The sequence below is a fragment of the Saccopteryx leptura genome, chromosome 6, assembly GCF_036850995.1.
Source record: "Saccopteryx leptura isolate mSacLep1 chromosome 6, mSacLep1_pri_phased_curated, whole genome shotgun sequence".
In the NCBI taxonomy this organism is placed as follows: domain Eukaryota; kingdom Metazoa; phylum Chordata; class Mammalia; order Chiroptera; family Emballonuridae; genus Saccopteryx; species Saccopteryx leptura.
Genome location: NC_089508.1, coordinates 74,655,831 through 74,673,394, shown reverse-complemented (window position 1 = coordinate 74,673,394; position 17,564 = coordinate 74,655,831). Strand labels below are relative to the sequence as shown.

Genomic DNA, 17,564 nt, shown 5'->3' with positions numbered 1-17,564 from the left:
ATTGAGAGTCTAGCTCATGGGCCTTTAGCTGTGACACTTTGATCAGCCTCAAATTGAAATCTCCAAATACTTTTTCTCAGAGACATTACTATCAGCCAATCTGGACGCTGGTGGGTGCTGGTGCCAAACAGTTGTCCTCATCTGGCCGTCCCACAGCGAGTGTGATTCCTTCTGGTGTGGAATGGATCAGAGCTAGAGTGGCTGAGCTGAACCCAGACAAGAATTGCATCCGCACAGATAATGGCAAGGAGGTAACCCACTGGGACCCTTTGGCTTTTGTTAATCAAGGGCTTGTATGAAATGTACAGCTTTTATCAAACTGGCCAGCTTCATGGTGAGAGGATGGTATATATACGTGCGTGTGTGTATGTAGTGTGTGTGTTAAATCCTGCGTGAGAGGGGAGGGTGTGTGATGAATGGAAGATGGGACATGTGGAAAGACTGAGTGATGGTGAATTAATAAATGAACGACTAAGACAAGTATTTGTGAACACCCATTGTTTTCCCTATGGCTTGGTACAGTATCTTGCATCTGAATGGTCAATGAACAAATAATACTACAATGTGTTAGAATAGCAGGCGCCTTCCTCCTTTTTCCTTTGGAGAGGGCAGCTCTCTACCTGACAGACGGCCTCTCAGAGGAAGGGGATGTTGGAAAATATCCATCCCAGTCCCACCAGGGGGTGCTCTGCCAGAGTTGGAAGGGAGTGGGGGGGGCAGCTGTGGTTTGGGCCAGGGCTAAGGAGACTTGATGGCTACTGGAGCTTGAGAGTCATAATTGATCACACCATTTAGAAGTCTCCTCCCATCTTCACCACCCAGGGATCAAAGTTTTTCAGATCTGCTGCCCTGAGTTTGACTGAGGGGATGAGAGCAAGATGGTGAGACCTCAGGCTCAGAAGCCATCTGCAGCGTCATGTCCTTTCATCTGCTGCTGAGCGCAGGACACCGGCAGTCAGTGCAGCCAACATGCCGCACTGCCTGTTATGGGCTCCCATGGTTCTTGGGCCCCCAGAGGCTGTGGCCTTAATACCTTCCCCTCTTCCTCCAATCTGGGCATTCTGGCATTTAAATAAATAGAAAATATGAGAGTTGGTGGGAACTGAAAGATTTTCAAGTCCAACTGCTTCCTTTAGGCAGGGACTTACTGGCTCTTAACCTTTCCCTGGATCATGGGTCTTTTGAGCAACCGATATAAGCCTGCTTTAGAAAAATTCACATATGTACTAAATTTTGTGTTTAGTTTTAAGGAGTTCAGAGATTTGTAGCTTTTCCCTGAACCCTGATCAAGATTACCTGTCTGCCTTTTGGCCTCCCTCCTTTCCTTTCTTCCTTCCTTCCACCCACAAATATTTATTAAGCATCTATTATAAACTAGGTACATTTTAGGGACTATATGATTTAACAAAACCAGATAAAAATCCCACTGTCCTGGATTTTATTTTCTAGTTCAGGAGGGCATACAATAGACAATAGACATACTAAGTAAATTATAGAGTGTTAGAAGTGATGAACATTAATGAAAAAGAATTGACCCAAATACTTGGGATTGAGGCACATCAGGCTAGGGGACCGAACTGAAAATGGGTTGGTATTTACATGTTTCAGGGTAAAGGACTTCTCTGACAAGGGTATTCCTCTCTTTTTTAGACAGCTAGGTTATATGAAAGTGTTGCCTTGAATGGGTCAGAGTCCACCTTCCTGTAACCTCTTTCTTATTTTTTCTTGGGCCCCCAGGGTGTTATTAGACTTAAAACTTTCTTGTTCCTTGTTCTTTCTCTAGTGTGAGAAAGAATATCTTCTCTCTTTTGTGTGGAGAAACTCTTCACCTATGCAAAGATGGTTTTTATAGTCTCTGTCAGTCTCCAGGTAGACTTATCCCCTTGTCCCTACTTTTCTCAGCTTTTCCTCATAGTCCATGGTCTTCAGTCCCCTCACTACCCTCTTTACCCTGCTTTACACATTATCAGACTTGTTAGCGCCTCCATGAAAGAGGCGCCTGGAGGAGGACGCAACGCTACAGAAGAGCCCAGAATAGCACGGCACCATTCCCTGCCACGATCAGACAGAGCCTAAGTTAGCATTTGCCTCTTTAGCGACAGTTACTACAGTGCTGGTTCATGTTAGAGGTCAGTTCAAACTGCCGGATCTTTTAATCACATGATCCACTGTCAAGTTGGGCTTCCCCTATCCTAAAATAAATAATATTTAACATATTATTTAATAAAATATACATTTATTTTAAGTTTTAATTTTTATATATTATTTTTCTTCTGTTGATGAACTTCCTTATTTCCCCCACCACCCCCAGGAGAGCGGGCTGAATGAAACACAAGATTGTTCTCAATTCTCAGGATTGAGCTTTGGAACTCATTTTCCTTGCTAGCCTGCTGCTGGCTCCGGGGGCCAGGAGATTTGTATTTTATAACCCACATCACTCCTTTGCTACAGCAGAGCCTCTCTCCTTGATCATACTTCTTTACATTACAGCTCAGAGCCCTCTGTGGTTGGGTCTGTGCTCATTTAAGGATCATAAACTTGTCTCATCACTTGAGAAAGAGGCGCTGGCAGATGTGCTCAGTTCTGAGCCCCGCTTAGACCTCTCAGGCTAGACCCTTAGGAAAGTTGGAGTGTCTTGTTTTAGGGCTAGGGAAGAAGTTGGTTCCAGCTGGTGGGACCTTTTCCCCAGGATTTTTAGAGCAAAAATATTCCAAGTCATATCCTAAATTGGCATGTAACATCTCATGGGAGATATCATCTTTTTATAAAGTGGATGTTCATAAAATGTTGCCATTATTATTTTGAAAAGAACATATGAAAAGGCCTTGGCCAGTTGGCTCAGTGGTAGAGTGCTGGCCCGGCGTGTAGAAGTCTCGGGTTCGATTACTGGTCCAGGAACACAGGAGAAGCACCCTTCTGCTTCTCCACCTTTCCCTCTCTCACTTTTCTCTTTCTCTCTTTCTCTTTCTCTTCCCCTCCTGCAGCCATAGCTTGATTGGAGTGAGTTGGCCCCAGAAGCTGAGGATGGCTCCATGGCCTCTGCCTTAGGCGTTAAGAAAAGCTCAATTGGAGCAATGGAGCAATAACCCCATATGGGCAGAGCATCGCCCCCCTAGTGGGCTTACCAGGTGGATCCCAGTTGGGGCACATTTGGGAGTCTCTGCCTCCTCTCCTCTCACTGAATTAAAAAAAAAAATCGGAATGCATGAAAAAAAGGAAATATATATTGGGTATCCACTGTGTGCCAGCAATTTTACCTGTTGACTGACTGAAAGCAGGTTTGCCATCTGAATCCATGTTGATGATCTTTTTAAAAATTGCTGGGAGACATCTATTCAGTAGATAAGCCTGGAATTTTGAAATGGATGAACATCTTATTTACTAAGTGGTTAGTTACCTCCCTGACTACCTGTATAAAATTAGAATATTTTTCCATATTTAGCCTTCTAGAAAGGTCTCACTGTTCTCTGCAATTGCTTAAAAGTCTTGTCTACAAGTTTTTGCAATTCCTTAGAGTTTTAGAGTTTAGAACATCTGGCTTGGAAACTTGAACTCATTCAAAGACTTGAGGGTTCCTTCTTATTCTTTGCTACCTTAGGGTTTATTCTCCCTTAATGATTTTTCATAAGCTTATCTGTTATTACTAATCCTAAAAATAATCACTACTATGCTCTAATAAAGCCATCAAGGCATGCACAAACCAAAGGCTTTTCTTGTTGACAGTGTTCGTATGTTTTACCTGTGGATCATCACCCCCAGACCCCATGCCACCTCTGGCCTCACATACCCTGAAGACTCAACACAGTTCAGCCAGCCATTTAATGGACCTAGTACACTTTCCTATAGAACAAGAAGTTTCAGGGCATCTGCTGTCTATGGAGAGGGAAATCATAATGGATGATGATGAATACATTGCTATCCACTTTGATAAATTGTATTTGCACAAGCAATTGGCATTAATCATCCATCCCTCCATCCCTCCATCCCTCCATCCCTCCCTCCATCCCTCCATTTCTCCATCATTACCAAGTTCCTAACTTTAATTGGCTATGCTAGGTTCTAGGAATACAGTGGTACCTTGAGATATGAGTTTAATTCATTCTGTAACTGAGCCCGTAAGTCAGTCAACTAGTATATCAAACAAATTTCTCCCATTTAAAATAACTAAAATAGATTTAATCTGTTCCAGCCCTGTGAAACATCTCTAAACCATCCTAAATTATGAAAAAGACATGTTTTTTAATTAAGAAACACACATGTATACTTTACCAATGCAAAACAAAATATATGAAATAAAAAGAAAAAAGTGTTATTTAGTATTGTGTTCTTATCTTGGAGACAGATGAGTGCGGCTAACGGAGGTGAATGGCAGAGGAGGAGGGAGGGAGGAAGGGATGCAGGCACTGTAGACATGTAAACTAAAACTGCACTTTCTTAACACTAAATGTAAACTAAAACTGCATTTTCTTTACTTTAAACAAAACTAAAACTGCACTTTCTTTACTTAAAATGAAACCACAAAAACTTAATTGTAAAAAAATGCACTTTCTTAACTTGAAACTTAACCTAAGCTTCACATTACATATTTTTCATTTAATCATCACCCGTTTTTGCCTTTTTGGCTGCACTTCTGGCACTTTCACTTGCAGGACTTTTGAATAAAAATCTATCCAAAGAGGTTTGCTTTTGCCTGCCTTTAAAATGTTACAGAAATGTGACAAACAAATGTCATTAAAAAGTGCTGAAGCACGACCAGTTGAAACTTTTTCTGGGTGTTTCTTTTCAATGAAACTTGAAAGCTTCTCCCACATTGCCAGCATGTCTTTAATTTTACTTGTAGAAATCACTTCCTCTGACTCTATCTCTCCTCACTACTAATCTCTTGCAGAAGCTTCGTATGTTGCATCATCTGTAGCTCCTTCAACTCCTCAGTTGAGAGTTCCTCCTCATGTTCCTCAACGAGCTCGTTTACATCACCCTCATCTACCTCCAGACCCATCGACTTTCCGAGGGACACAATCTCCTCCAATGCTTCTACCTCAGTCTCAGTCTCTGGTTCGAATCCTTCGAAGTCCCTGTCTGCAATAACATCAGGCCATAACTTTTTCCATGCCGAGTTCAAGGTTCTTCTTAACCTCTTGCCATGCCAAGTCAATAATGCGTAAACATATCACAATGTTATAGTGATCTTTCCAAAACTCTCGAAGGGTTAGATTTGTATTCTCAGTCACCTCAAAGCAGCGGTGGAACAAGTGCTTTGTGTAAAGCTTTTTAAAGTTGGAAATGACATGCTGATCCATAGGTTGCAAGATTGAAGTCATGTTGGGAGGGAGGTAGAGGACTTTCACAAATTTGAACTCATTGAGAATGTTATCTTCAAGACCAGGTGGGTGGGCTGGAGCATTTTCAAGGATTAGTAATGCTTTCATCGGGAGTTTATTTTCTTTTTTTTTTATCTTTTTTTTTTTTTTTTTTTTTTTTTTTTTTTTTTCATTTTTCTGAAGCTGGAAACAGGGAGAGACAGTCAGACAGACTCCCGCATGCGCCCGACCGGGATCCACCCGGCACGCCCACCAGGGGCGAAGCTCTGCCCACCAGGGGGCGATGCTCTGCCCATCCTGGGCGTCGCCATGTTGCGACCAGAGCCACTCCAGCGCCTGAGGCAGAGGCCACAGAGCCATCCCCAGCGCCCGGGCCATCTTTGCTCCAATGGAGCCTTGGCTGCAGGAGGGGGAAGAGAGAGACAGAGAGGAAAGTGCGGCGGAGGGGTGGAGAGGCAAATGTGCGCCTCTCCTATGTGCCCTGGCCGGGAATCGAACCCGGGTCCTCCGCACGCTAGGCCGACGCTCTACCGCTGAGCCAACCGGCCAGGGCGGGGAGTTTATTTTCTTGAAGATATTTCTTCACTGCAGGACCAAAGATGAGATTTACCCATTCAATAAAACACTGCCGCGTAACCCATGCCCTAGCATTGGTGCGCCGCATAAGCTGCAGTTTTTCTTTAAGAATCTTGTGAGTCTTAAAGGCTCAAGGATTTTTGGAATGATACACTAGCAGTGGCTTTAATTTACAGTCACCACTAGCATTTGCATACAATGCAAGGGTCAGACGGTCCTTCATGGGTTTATGGCCTGGTAGCTTCGTCTCCTCTGCGGGGATGAAAGTCCTCTGGTGAATTTTTTCCCAAACTATCCTGTTTCATCACAGTTGAACACTTGTTGGGGGATGTAGCCTTCCTTTGCGATAAGCACAGCAAAATGTGTGATGTACTCCTCACATGCCTTAACGTCAGCACTCGCAGCTTCACCATGCCTCACCATTGAGTGGATGCCAGATCTCTTCTTGAAATTTTCAAATTAGCCATGACTTGCCTAAATGTATCTTCTGCTGCTTCTTTTGAGGTTGATGGTTCTTTCTTCTTCAAGTCACCATAAATAATACATGCCTTTTCGCATATTACAGTCTCTGTCACTGTATCTCCTGCCAGCTCTTTCTCTCTCACCCACACCAGCAGAAGTCTCTCCATTTCTTCATGGATATTTGTCCTTAATTGGGACAGAATTGTAGTTCCTTTTGCTGGATTTGCACTTTTGATGGCATCCTTTTGTTTAAGGATGGTACAAATTGTAGATGTATTGCGGTCATACAGCCTTGCCAGTTCAATCACTCGTACACCATGCTCATGTTTTTCTATAATTTCTTGCTTTATTTCTATTGACATCATTCTCTTCTCACCACTGTCCTTTACACTCACTTTCTTCGGCCCCATGATAGCACACAAAAAAAAGTTAGTAAAAAATGCAAAAATGATGCAAGAACGAGTACAGTGCATGAGATTTGACTTTATTCTGTGGGTAACACGTGAGAAAGAATGAGATGCTGGTGTTGTGCTGCTGATACCAGACCTGTGCGCCAACACGCCAACTAGCGGCAGCTTCCTGGATCACGACTTGTATCTCAGAATTTCGCTTGGATCTCGAACAAAAATACGGACTGAGTCGCAGCTTGTATCTTAAAAAATTTGTATGTTGGTCTGCTCGTATCTCAAGGTACCACTGTGTAAGGAACATAACTCTTATCCTCTAGGAGTATACAAAGTGGTGGGTGAGGACATTACTGCTATATGTACTTGACAAGTGCTATAAAATGTCATGTACACTGTGCTGAGGGAGCTCGGGAGGGGTGAGTGGGGAGGAAGTTTGAGTCATAGGCAGGCCTTGCTGTGGAGGTGACCTTGGAGCTGGGTCTTCTGGGTTCCAGGGCAGGACCTGTTCAGTGATTTGCTGCTCTTGCTTCCCACTGTGAACCAAGCACTCTTGCACCTTGGAATCTCCTTTCTTTAGTTGTGATCAGCACAGCTTGTGTGCTGCGCTTCTCTATTTAGTACAGGAGAGAGGTCATCATTACCTGACATCCTTTCTGGGCTCATAGCCATCATTCTACCTCTCCAGTTCCCTAGGCAATTCCTTTTACTGCTTTTAATTAATTAGTTAATTAATTAATTTTTTGTGTGTGACAGAGACAGAGGGAGAGACAGAGAGAGGGATACATAGGGATAGACAGGAAGGAGAGAGATGAGAAGCATCAATTCTTTATTGCAGCTCCTTAGTTGTTCATTGATTGCTTTCTCATATGTGCCTTGACCCTGGGGCTACAGCAGACCAAGTGACCCTTTGCTCAAGCCAGCGACCTTGGGCTTCAAGCCAGCAACCACGGGGTCATGTCTATGATCCCACGCTCAAGCCAGCAACCTTAGGGTTTCGAACTTGGGTCCTCTGCATCCCAGTCCGACACTCTATCCACTGTGTCACCGCTTGGTCAGGCCCCTTTTATTTCTTTCTTGCTGACTTTTCCTGGCTCCAACTTGTCTTCCTCCTGATCCTCAACCCATATTTCTATCACAATAAATATGGAGACTTTTACTCTTCAGCATGAATAATCACAATACCCATATTTAAGGAGGGGACTTTTCAATCCCAAACAGATTGTTAAATAATATCAGATACATTATATCACATCTTTTACAATGACCCTCAAAAGAACAGTTTCTCAGTTATGATATCGATCCATCCATATGGCAGGTCATATTTGCTTGGGATTTATACATTACCCCATAGATTTTTTAAAGAGTTGACTGTTTTTAAGATTAGAAAGTCATTCCCCCCCTCCTCAACGTGAAAAGAGTTAACAAAAGCCCTGCGTAAAAGTTGTGGCCTCTTTGCCATCATTCTCCACTGCATAAAAATATAGGAGCCTCAGCTCTCAGAAGCTAGGACAGTTACACAGTATTTGTGAAGCAGTGAGGTGTGAGAATGGTGGGCATGATGGAAGACTGGAGCATGTATGGCCCCTGATGCCCTTCCTGCCCACAACCCACAGCTCCAAGTCGTCCACATAAATGAATGGAAACTCTGTGTCGGCCACACTTGTCTGGGGCCTGAGTCAGCCCTTGCGCTGCCACTTTTTGCATCCTGGTCTAAAATCGCTTTGTTTTGTGTTGCAGATCTCCTACAAATATCTTATTATTGCTCTTGGACTCCAGCTGGACTATGACAAGGTAAGTTTTAAACTACATCTGTGTTCACTGGCCTGCTTATGCCAGTGGCTTCAGTGGCTTTTTTTAGTCACTTTGACAAGAAGAAGTACTAAGATTCCTCTTCTAGCTTTATTTCTCAGTAGTCATTGTATGGTTTTAAAATGTCTGCTCTAATATTCTGTCAATGATAATATGATCTAGCTTTAAGCTTTAATCTTAGTTTAGCGTGCTCCTGCCCTAATGGGAATTTAAGCAAAAGAGCAGCCTTTTTCACACTTACAAGAAAACTACCTTTCTAGTAAGACTGAGTTGGCTGTATTATAGATTAAATTTTCCTTCGAAAGTAAGATTTAGATTTTGAATTCTTAAGTAGACTTTAAGGGTAGAATGCCAGCAGTGAGTTTATCAGGAGCTGGAGGGAGGTCTGGGTTTTGCTATGTGGAGGGTGGGCATTTTGGTACGAGGTGACCGACACAATATAACTACTGCCCCGGAAGTTCCTTCCATCTCTCTTTTCTGTGAGTAGGGAGCCTACTGCTGTCTTACTCTTGTGAGATTCAAGTTCAATTTTCTAAAACATCATAGAGAAAGTCAGCATGGTGATAACCAGGTTACAAGTTTCAGAAATTTGATACAGGCAAAGGCCTTATCTGAGTTGGCTCAGCAAAGGTCTTTGAAGTATAATTCCTACATGGAAACCCAAATCATGACATGTCCAGAGTAAGGTGGTGACAATATCCTGGGGTGTGTTCTCTGAAGGTTCAAAGAAGCCATGAGTTGGTGTGAAGGTTGTGATGAGTTCGGGTCACGTTGGCATGGTCATGTGTCCCATCTAACAACAAACTATGGAGTACTGTATCTGGAGAAGGTGCCAGTTGCACCTTCTGGGAGGTCCATGTCTCTCAAGAGAGCCCCTGAAGTGTTGACTTAGCAAAGATGGTGCATCTCCATGGGACTGTCTCTCCGAGACCCCCAATGCCATCTGAGCAGGGCTGTTTGAAGAGAACAGTGCTGAGAGTCCTTAGCAGCCTTTTGCGGAAAACTAAGGAACAATCATATTTAAATGTAGCTATTATTCTGGAGTCTCTACTATGTACCAGGTACATGCTGAGAATCTGATATTGATTCCTCACAGCTACTTGTGAGAAAGGTATTTTTATCTCCACTTAAGCGAAGAGGAAGCTGAGGCTGCTATATTACCTGCGACTCTTTGATTGTGGACAATAGACAGCCACTCAAGTTACTGTAAACAAAAGGGGGGTTTATTTGATGAGGATACCAAGGGATCCGGATCTCTAGGGCAGAAATGTAGGTGGGTCTTCAGAAGGGCTGGATCTCTGACCTGGGTTCTGTTGGACCCCTGGCAGCCTCTCTCTGCCCAGCAGTCCCTACCTCTTTCTCCCTCCAGCTCCATGGGGTCTCTGCAGCACGGTGTCCTGCTTACTGGCCCGGTACATGTGATAGGATAGTCCATAGCTCCCAACGTGCAGCCAAAGCAGGGTCAGATCTCATCTCTTCCTCTGCCTCCCCTGCCTCGCTTTGCTTCAGGGTTCCCAGAGAAGCACTTGGACTGGACAAGGGGTCATGAACTGCCCTTTATGACAAGGTCTCCCATTTTTTTTTTTTTTTTGGCATCTTTTACCTTAACAGCAGCTTCTTCAGATAGAGAAAGACAATGAAGGCGATAAGAGACCAGCTGTTTATCTCTTGAGTAGTTTTGCTTTGGGCCCAGGAAGTATGGAAGTCCTGTGGGAAGAGCCCTGGGTCGGGCCTGCGGTGTCTAGTTCTGTAAGGTTCTCTCAGCCTCTCTCTCCTTCATTTTTCTCAGGTCTGTCTATGGGCCAATAATATCTCTCTCCCTCTCTCAGGGGTGTGCAGTGAACATCCAGTGTTAGCACAGATGTGAAACTGCAGGAACATTCAAATGCAAGGTGATGTTATAATAATAAATGATTATTGCTGAAACTGCTAGTATTATATCTACTTAAACTGTAGCAGGAGATATGACCAGTAATTAAAGAAATAGTTGCTCTTGACTTTGAGTGTGATAGAAGAGATCATAGGACCCTGTTTCCTTGAGACCTGGGGATCAGTGTCGAGTGATTCTGGAGATCGTAGCCCTACATTCTGAGGAACAGCGTGGGGAGACTCTGAAGAACCAGCCCATCCTGATGACTTTTTAATTTTTGATAGATTTCCTTCTCTTGCTGGAAGGACTGGCGCCTCAGTCTCTTATCTCAGTCTGTGCCACTCTCATTGCATGTTGTGAATCTTCTCTTCCTTCCTTTGTTTGTTTGGTCACCACAGCGTTATTTTAATAGTAAAAGAAAATGGAAATGTAAGAAAAGTACATTTATCAAAGACTTTGAATTAATTTTAGTATATCTATACTGTTGAATACATACCATATCGTAAAACAAAGGACGAGGTTACTCTGCAAGTGTGCTAAAATGAAATACACTGGAGAAATACTAATGAGAAAATTTTAAAGCATTGCCAAGAAGTGTGTATGGTAGTCGTGAGCCTTCTAACATTTAAGACAAGTATCTGGTTATCTTACTGGCAGGAATACACTGCCACCTATGGAGCACTTACCACGTGCATGTCATTTTTCTAAGCACTTTACACGTGTGGGCTTATTTACTCCTGCCAAGAATTCTGAGAAGTTGTTCCTTTATCCCCCCTTTACAGATGATGAACATAAGCTTTTCAAGCCCCAGTGCTCATGGAATCACCTATTAAAACAGATTTCTGGGCTCACCCCTGAGTTTCTGTTTCAGTAGGTCTGGGGTGGGGCGCCTGAGAATGTGCCTTTTCAGCAAGTTCGCAGGGGCTGCTGGTGCTGCTGCTCTGGAGACCGCATTTTGACACCCACTGGCTTACAGGTATTAGCTAATTTACCAAGGGTCACAACACGCATAAGTGGAAAAGCTAGGACTCAAGCCAGGTCTGCATGGTTCCCAAACCCATGTATTTCATTTTTTTAAAATAAATTTTTATTAATGTTAATGGGGTGACATTAATAAATCAGGGCACATATATTCAAAGAAAACATGTCCAGGTTATCTTGTCATTCAAATTATGTTGCATACCCATCGCCCAGAGTCAGATTGTTCTCTGTCACCTTCTATCTAGTTTTCTTTGTGCCCCTTCCCCTCTCCCTTCCCCTCTCCCTCCTTCCCTCCCGTGTCCTCCCTCCCTCCACCCCCGGTAACCATCACACTCTTGTCCATGTCTCTTAGTCTCGTTTTTATGTCCCACCTATGTATGGAATCATGTAGTTTTTGTTTTTTTCTGATTTACTTATTTCACTCCGTATAATGTTATCAAGATTCCACCATTTTGTTATAAATGATCTGATGTCATAATTTTTTATGGCTGAGTAGTATTCCATAGTATTTCATTATCTGCCTTTACCAAGAGTTTGATCTGATACAACCCGATGTAGGGGTAATTTAAGTTTGCTGTTGTCGACATCATAATTTGTGGTTCTGTCTATCGTGCTTCCTTCCAGTAAGGCAACTGGTTCTCCAAAAAGGACGCATGCCTGAATTCTTGTCCATACTCAGGTGGTGGAAGGAAGCATGCATATTCAAATCATGATCTCAAGGCCAGGGAGGTGGAGGGGCTTCCCTGGGCTGGGTCCAATCTGTAGCTTGACAGGTGCTTCTGGGAGCTATAGTGCTGGTCTTACCAGATCCCTCACCCATCTGCCTGCTCAGCGTGTGTGAGGACTGGGCGCTGATCATTGTACCGACATGCTTGCAAGTTTGTAGAAATGGCAAAGAAAAGCCATTTGCACTTCTGTTAAGGATTTTATTTTTAGTTAACTTTCAATTTTATTTTATATTGGTTTTAGGTGTACAGCTTATTGGTTAGATGATCATATATACTTTACAAAGTGTTCCCCCTGATTATTTCCAGCACCCACCTGGCACCAGGCATAGTCATCACAGAATTATTGAGTATATTCTCTATGGTGTACCTTACATTTCCGTGACTGTTTTGGGACTGTCAGTTTGTACTTCTTAATCCCTCACCTCTTTCACCCCGTTCCCAGTGCCCCTCCTGTTTGGCAACCACCAGCCTGCTGTCTGTGTCTGAGTCTGTTTCAGCTTTGTTCGTTTATTTTGTTCTTTAGATTCCACATATACGTGAAATCATATGGTAAAACATTTTTTATTTGTGTCTTTTGTTGCAGATTAAAGGCCTACCAGAAGGTTTTGCCCATCCCAAAATAGGGTCCAATTATTCAGTTAGCACGGTAGAGAAGACATGGAAAGCTCTGCAGGACTTCAAGGAGGGCAATGCCATCTTCACTTTCCCAAATACTCCGATAAAGTGTGCTGGTGCCCCGCAGAAGATCATGTATTTGTCAGAAGCCTATTTCAGGAAGGTATGCTTCCTTTCCAGGGACAGAGACAGGTGCGGTGGGCATGTAGCTGGTGCTGATTTCATGATGGCCAGAGTTCTACTCTATCCATGTCAAAATACTTTTTTCATTTCTAAATTTTTGTTGTATGTGTACAAAATGATATATAATTGGAATTTTGTTTTGTTTTGTTTTTATTGTATTTTTCTGAAGCAGGAAGGCAGAGAGACAGACTCCCCCATGTACCTGACTGGGATCCACCCGGCATGCCCACCAGGGGACTAGGCTCTGCCCATCTGGGCCCTTTGCAACCAGAGCCATTCTAGCGCCTGAGGTGGAGGCCATGGAGCCGTCCTCAGCGCCAAGGGCCAACTTTGCTCCTGTGGATCCTTGGCTGTGGGAGGGGAAGAGAAAGAGAAAGGAGAGGGGGATGGGTGGAGAAGCAAATGGTCACTTCTCCTGTGTGCCCTGGCCAGGAATCGAAGCCGGGACTTCCAACGCCAGACTGATGCTCTACTGCTGAGCCAACCAGCTAGGGCTTATAATTGGAAGTTTATAAAGTAGAAAAAAGGAAGAAGTCAATCATAATCTAATTGTTTTAATTCAGCTGCTATCACCAATTTAAAATGACCTTCCATTTTTTTCTATGCATGTTTGTGTAAACATGGTTACAATCATACTGTACCTACAAACTTAGATGTATTACTGTCATTAAATAGTCTTTGTGGCCCTGGCCAGTTGGCTCAGTGATAGAGCATTGGACTGGAGTGTGAATGTCTTGGGTTTGATTCCCAGTCAGGACACAAAGGAGAAGCAATCATCTGCTTCTCCACTTCTCCCTTTCCCCCTTCTCTCTCTCCTTTCTTACTCTTTGACAGCCATGGCTCGATTGGTGTGAGATCATTGGCCCCAGGTGCTGAGGATGGCTCCATGGAGCCTCTACCTCGGGCACTAAAAATAGCTCGGTTGGGAGCATGGACCCAGATGGGCAGAGCATTGGCCCCTGATAGGGGTTGCTGGGTGGATCCCAGTCGAGGCACATGTGGGAGTCTGTCTCTCTATCTCTTCTTGTCTCACTTAGAAAAGAAAAAAAATTCTTTGTAACATACTTTTTTCTTTTCTTGAATTTATTGATTTTATTTTATTATTTTTATATTTATTGATTTTAGAGAAGAAGAAAGAGAGAGAGAGAGAGAGAGAGAGAGAGAGAGAAACATTGATCTGTTTCTGTCTGTGCCCTGATGGGGGATCAAACCCACAACATTTGCATATCAGGATAATGTTAATCAACTGAGCTATCTGGCCAGAGCTGTAGCATACTTTTTAATGTGCGTATAAAAATCTATTGGGGAGATATGTTAGGTGTTGTTTAAATATTTCCATATAGTTATGTTGTAAAGTACCATACCTCACTTCTGCGGGTTTATGTAGAGACACTGAATCCAGATGAATTTTGAAGGGTTTTATTAAAAGGAGGAGATTTCTTAATATGTCGGCTACATATAACTAACATGGGGCATTGCAGAACTAAATCGTGAATGCCAAATACATTTCAGAGGCTGGTTATATACCCTGATTACACACAGGTTGGGGGAGCATGACATCATGACACAATTATTAACAAGCCTATAACATTTGTCTAGGGCAGTGGTAGTCAACCTGGTCCCTACTGCCCACTAGTGGGTGTTCCAGCTTTCATGGTGGGTGGTAGTGGAGCAACCAAAGTATGAATAAAAAGATAGATTTAATTCTAGTAAGTAGTTTTAAAAACAACTCTATAAAGTTGTTTTATTCTGCCAAACTTAGCAAAAATCTGACATAAAGTACTTGGTAAGTAATTATTATTATATGCTTTAACTTGCTGTAACTCTGCTTTATAAATTTTATAAAATAAAGTTATTTCCTTACTTTGTAAATCACCATTACCGTGGAACCAGTGGGCGGTTAGAAAATTTTACTACTAACAGAGATACAAAAGTGGGCAGTAGGTATAAAAAGGTTGACTACCGCTGGTCTAGGGGATCCACAAAAACATTAAAACTTTCAAGGTAATACGATCAAGGACATTTACAAATCATTTAGTATCTATCTCCCCTCCTTTGCCTGTATGTTACTCTCAGGATTCCAGGAAGGGAGGAAGAGCCAAAATCAATGTAGTGTGGTATGTAAATTCTGTCTCTTATTGAAAGAGAGAAGAAAATCCTCAGACAACCTTTATTCTATAGTCAAAACTAAATGACCCATTGTCCTTGTAAGTCAGGAAACTTCTACATTCTTCTCCCTCCCCTCCCCAAGGGAAGGATGGGACAGAAAGCCTGACCTTTCTTCCTGAAATATCAATATTAATTTTGCAACTTTTTGGTACCTGTAAAGCCAGTAGCCACGGCCACCATCACAGCTGCCTGGCCTGTGCAGGTTAAGGTTTAATTTGGATAGATGGTAATGAAACAACGGAGCCAAGAACTGGTGGGCCATTAGCTTTAATCCTAGCTTGCACCCAGCATGCAAGAAATACACACAGTGGGAAAACACTTCCCTTTCCATTCAGGGCTCCCAAAGCCACTGACTTATCCGAGTTTTCCTAGGATCAAAGGTTTGTACCTCACTAGCCTTATTTACCTCTGTTCCCCATCTCCTTCTCTCTGCACAAACTGGCTTCTCCTTCAGCACTCTGCCATCTTGGCTGCTTCTCCTCTCCTCAGCGTGGCGTTTTTCTGCTCTCTCTCCTGCATGGGCTCCTCTGCCCCACTTTATAGTGTAGAAATCAAAACCTTTAATCCAATATACAAACAAAGAAGTCTCTGATACAAAGTCACTTATCTGAGGGCATAATGGGATTCCTCAAAAGGGTGGGAAAGGCTTAGTCTTAAAACTAAGCTTTAGGCTATAACGACCCTGCCTGCTTACAACCTGTCCCCCACACCCCAATGCAAACTATAAGCGAGCAAACCTATATATCATATTTACAAACTTATTTGACCAACAGTACCTTACCACAGTTAGAGAATTAGTTGTACAATATATTGTTCCTTTTTATACATAGTAATATCATCAGCTGCTCCTACTCAAGTTCAAGGTTATGAATATTTTCTGGATCTTGATATACATTTTTGGAAATATAAAAGACAAAATGTCAATTATAAAGGCAAAAAAAATGTTTATGTGGAACTTTAAACCTTAGCAGAAAAGGAGATTAGGGGCCCTCTCTCTCAGTAGTCCTCTGATGCCCTCTGTCAGAGCAGGTGTCCGCAGCTGGAGAGCACATGGTGATGCCACGGGGAAGCTGCCCTGCCCTCCTGCCTGTCTGTGGGGCATCGCACTAGGTTTCCTAAGGCGTGGGCCGACTCAGGACAGTGGTAGGATTCAGAGCAGCCTGTGGTTCTGTAAAGGGACAGGTGGGGAGAAGAGGAGAAGATGATGGGACTAAAGAGATGTTGAATGTATGCCTGGGACCCAGCATGGGGCAGGCCTTCACCTGAGGCATGTGAACCAGCACCAATCCTGTGGGGTGGGGAACTAAGGAACGGTTCCAGTTGTCACATTTCTAAGAAAGATTTTTGGGGGTTATGAGAATTCCAGGTTGGCACAGCCACTTGAGATTCTTGCTCACTTAACTTCTTTCAAATAGTAAGATCCAGGTGAGCAAATCCTAAAAGGGGATGCACAAAGAAAAGAGTAAGAGACTAGCTGTTTCTTTCTTCCTGGAAATTCTCTTTGCTTAACTCTTTTCTCCCAACTTTTGAGTGGCCTGAGAGAAGTTTCTGTCTTGGGAGCCATAAGATTTTAGGTGGGTGGGAGAACTCTCGCCTCTGAAACATGAACAGTATGACAGTGTACAAGCCAGGGGGACGCAGGAGCTTTGTCTTGCTCACTGATGTCCTCTCAGCACCTACAACAGCTCTGGCCAGCTCAGGACCTCACTGAATATTTATTGAGTGAATGAACAAATGGGCACATGAATAAACAATCCAGCTCTATCCTGACCTGGAATAAATCTCACCTCTGGCCTTCAATTGAATAGTGCCCACCTCAGTCCCTTGACTCCAATGTGCACTTAATTGCTATGTTGCCGACAGAAAATAACATGGAGTCAGTGGACTGGTCCAGCCTCACCCCACCAGGGCATAGTGAGGGAGAAAGCTGGTGAGGCCTCTTCTGAAGGTTTTACTTCTTGTCTCAGTTGAAAAAAAAAATGGTGACTAGAGTAATGCTTTGGGGTTGGTTGTTTCCATTCTTACCTTTTTCTCAGACAGGGAAGCGATCCAAGGCCAATATCATTTTCAACACCTCTCTTGGAGCAATTTTTGGGGTTAAAAAGTATGCAGATGCCCTGCTGGAGATCATCCAGGAGAGGAACCTCACGGTTAACTACAAGCAAAACCTCATTGAAGTTCGAGCTGATAAACAGGAGGCTGTTTTTGAGAACCTGGACAAACCCGGAGAGACCCAAGTGATTTCAGTGAGTGGTGAGCTTACACTGTCAGGTGAACAGTGTCACAGATGCAGGTGACATTGTGGCTCCCACTTCCCTGCCCGTCATCATTGTGTGCTGGGGGAGGTTGGTTACAGTGAGCATTGTATAACAGTGGTGGGGGGACTGTGAACCAGCACGGTGGAAAAGACAAAGAGGTACAGGGTGGTGTCCATGGGAGGTGA

General features: G+C 43.3%; 1 protein-coding gene across 2 annotated transcripts in view; it reads left to right on the top strand.

Moving 5' to 3' along the window:
* Nucleotides 1-17,564, top strand: part of SQOR (sulfide quinone oxidoreductase) — a 55,306-nt gene that overhangs the window by 23,269 nt on the left and 14,473 nt on the right. For both annotated transcript variants that reach the window (XM_066343360.1, XM_066343359.1), the window contains 4 exons: nucleotides 81-251; nucleotides 8,504-8,557; nucleotides 12,738-12,932; nucleotides 17,158-17,367. In XM_066343360.1, coding sequence (XP_066199457.1) covers nucleotides 81-251; nucleotides 8,504-8,557; nucleotides 12,738-12,932; nucleotides 17,158-17,367 — 630 coding nt within the window. The remainder of the gene's footprint in view (nucleotides 1-80; nucleotides 252-8,503; nucleotides 8,558-12,737; nucleotides 12,933-17,157; nucleotides 17,368-17,564) is intronic.